The sequence below is a fragment of the Colobus angolensis genome, unplaced genomic scaffold (genome assembly GCF_000951035.1).
Source record: "Colobus angolensis palliatus isolate OR3802 unplaced genomic scaffold, Cang.pa_1.0 Scaffold667, whole genome shotgun sequence".
Lineage (NCBI taxonomy): Eukaryota > Metazoa > Chordata > Mammalia > Primates > Cercopithecidae > Colobus > Colobus angolensis.
This window is the reverse complement of record NW_012120343.1, coordinates 44,102-46,922: the sequence shown is the minus strand read 5'-3', so window position 1 is coordinate 46,922 and position 2,821 is coordinate 44,102. Positions and strand designations below refer to the sequence as shown.

At 52.9% G+C, this 2,821-nt stretch overlaps 1 protein-coding gene across 1 annotated transcript in view; it reads left to right on the top strand.

Moving 5' to 3' along the window:
• Nucleotides 1-2,821, top strand: part of MMD2 (monocyte to macrophage differentiation-associated 2) — a 61,559-nt gene that overhangs the window by 36,987 nt on the left and 21,751 nt on the right. Inside the window, exon 2 of the mRNA XM_011925952.1 lies at nucleotides 520-601. Within this exon, the coding sequence (XP_011781342.1) occupies nucleotides 524-601 (78 nt within the window). The 5' untranslated portion in view covers nucleotides 520-523. The remainder of the gene's footprint in view (nucleotides 1-519; nucleotides 602-2,821) is intronic.

Below are 2,821 nucleotides of genomic sequence, written 5' to 3'. Positions count from 1 at the left end.
CATTGGGAGGCTGAGGTGGGCGGATCACCTGAGGTCAGGAGTTCGAGACCAGCCAACATGGTGAAACCCCATCTCTACTAAAAATACAAGAATTATCCAGGCTTGGTGGCACAGGCCCATCTACTCAGGAAGCTGAGGCAAGGGCTTGATCTCGGGAGGCAGAGGTTGCAGTGAGCCGAGATCACGCCACTACACTCCAGTCTTTTGACAGAGCGAGACTCCGTCTCAAAAAAAAAAAAAAAAAAAAAAGAGAATGCCACATCTAGCATTTAGCAAAATTTTGTAAGAAACACCACGCTGGGGATTAGGCACAAAATATTGGATAACCCAAAACCATTTAATGATCAGAAAGAGTGAGGGAGGGGAAAGAAGAGGAGGGGGGACGGAAAATGGAGGAGCGCTCTTCTTTTCCTACGGGTAGGAAGTGAGGTCTTCAGGCTTCCTGGGAATTTGGATGGCACCTCTTCCCCAGTAGAGCTTCCTGGAATTCTCCCTCTGGAATTCTCCCTCTCCTTCCAGGTTCATGAACCACCGAGTCCCTGCCCACAAGAGGTACCAGCCCACAGAGTATGAACATGCGGCCAACTGTGCCACCCACGCTGTGAGTTGGCTTTTGGGGGGTTCAGGGCTGAGATGGGGACACTTCCAGGGAAGGGGGGTGGGGGAAGGCAACTCCTTCACGTATGTCCCAAGTGGCCCATTCTTCGCATCTTCTGCGGCCCTCAGGCCCTCCGAAGAGTGAGTGCGTCTCGTGGGAAAGCCACTGGGGTAAATTGGGCTGCAGTGCTGGGCGTGCCTCTCTCTTGCTCTAAGGATATTTGATGGGGCCGGGCATGGTGGCTCACGCCTATAATCCCAGTACTTTGGAAGCCTGAGGCGGGCAGATCACCTGAGGTCAGGAGTTTGAGACCAGCATGGCCAACATGGTGAAACCGCATCTCTACTAAAAATACAAAAATTAGCCGGATATGGTGGCAGGGACCTGTAACCCCAGCTACTCGGGAGGCTGAGACAGGGGAATCCCTTGAACCCAGGAGTCAGAGGTTGCAGTGAGCCGAGATCGTGCCATTGCACTCCAGCCTGGGTGACAGAGCAAGACCCTGTCTCAAAAACAAACAAACAAAAGAGAACCTTCGACGGCTCCCTAGTACCTAGTATGGCATCCTGTCACTCTAGCAAGCTCCTAGCCCGTCTGGCCACGCACCTCCCACCAGCGTGCTCTTGCTCTCAGCCTCAAGCACTTGACTCTGTCACTGTTTCCTAAATAGAAGACATGACTCCATGCCTTTGCATGCGCTGTTCCCGCTGCCTGGCATACTTCTTGTCTGCACTCCAGCCCTGCCTATGAAACCCTTTCCATCATTCACAAGCCTTGCTGGAATGTTCTCCAACAAAGTCTTCCCCTCTGCCCAGATGCTGGGAAGCTCTGAGCCGGTGCCTGCCTCCCCAGCCATTGTAGCCCTCACGGCCCAGCACCACGCTAGCTGGAATATACCAGTCCATCGCACATTCATTCAGCAAACAGTTCCTGGGTACCCTCAAGGCAGCAGGCAGTGCTCCAGGCCCTGGCAATGCAGACATGAGTTCAGACAGAATCTCTGCTGGATTCTTTGGTATCTCAGGACATCTCAGCACACCTGGCACAGGGAGGTGACCAGATAGCCTGTGTGGAGGTGAATTAATTCTCAAACCCCCCGCCTTGACCTGTTAGACCCCGGGGTCTATTGTGTGTTTGGCCTGAGCCCAGGGCTTTCATGACGAGCTGCCGGTGTAATAGAAAGGAGTGGCTGGTGCTGATTTGAACTTGGCGTGTGCCAGGACCACACTGAGTTCTTCTTTTTTGAAACAGAGTCTCGCTCTGTACCCCAGGCTGGAGTGCAGTGGTGCGATCGCGGCTCACTGCAGTCTCCACCTCCTGGGTTCACGCCATTCTCCTGCCTCAGCCTCCCGAGTAGGTGGGACTACAGGCACCTGCCACCAAGCCCGGCTAATTTTTTGTGTTTTTAGTACAGACTGGGTTTCGCCGTGTTAGCCAGAATGGTCTTGATCTCCTGACCTCATGATCCACCTGCCTCGGCCTCCCATAGTGCTGGGATTACAGGCATGAGCTGCCGCGCCCACACTGGGTTCTAAGTTCGCATTTTCTCAGTCAGTCCCTTTTGAGCAGGTGCTCTGCTGAGCAGAGACTGGTTCTCACTGGCTCATCTCTAAAGCCCCATGCTGTGTGCATAAAGGGGCTTGGAAAATATTTGAGAATGACCACATGACTGCCTCTTTTGCAAGGGAGGAAACTGAGACTTGGGTGAGAGAATCTGCCCAAAGCCGCAAGCTAATTTATCAACACAAGTCTATACTGCACCCCAAAAAGTAAAGCTCTAGGAAGAGAAGACCGGCTTTTGAATCCCAGCTCCATCATTTAGTGGCCCTGAGCCTCAGTTTCCTTATCTGTAGAATGGGCATCGTAAGAGCCAAGGGTGGCCGTGAGTGTTGCTCAAGGCACCATGTTGGCACAATGTGGGCACATTGACAAGTGTGTTTCTTTTCCAGCGTGCTCTTGAATTGGCCGGGCACAGTGGCTCATGCCTGTAATCCCAGCACTTTGGGAGGCTGAGGCAGGTAGATCACTTGAGGTTGGGAGTTCGAGACCAGCGTGGCCAACACGATGAAATCCCATCTCTACTAAAAATACAAAAATTAGCTGGGTGTGGTGGTGTGCACCTGTAATCCCAGCTACTGAGGAGGCTGAGGCAGGAGAATCGCTTGAACCCAGGAGGCAGAGGCTGCAGTGAGCCAAGATTGTGCCACTTTACTCCAATTGAGT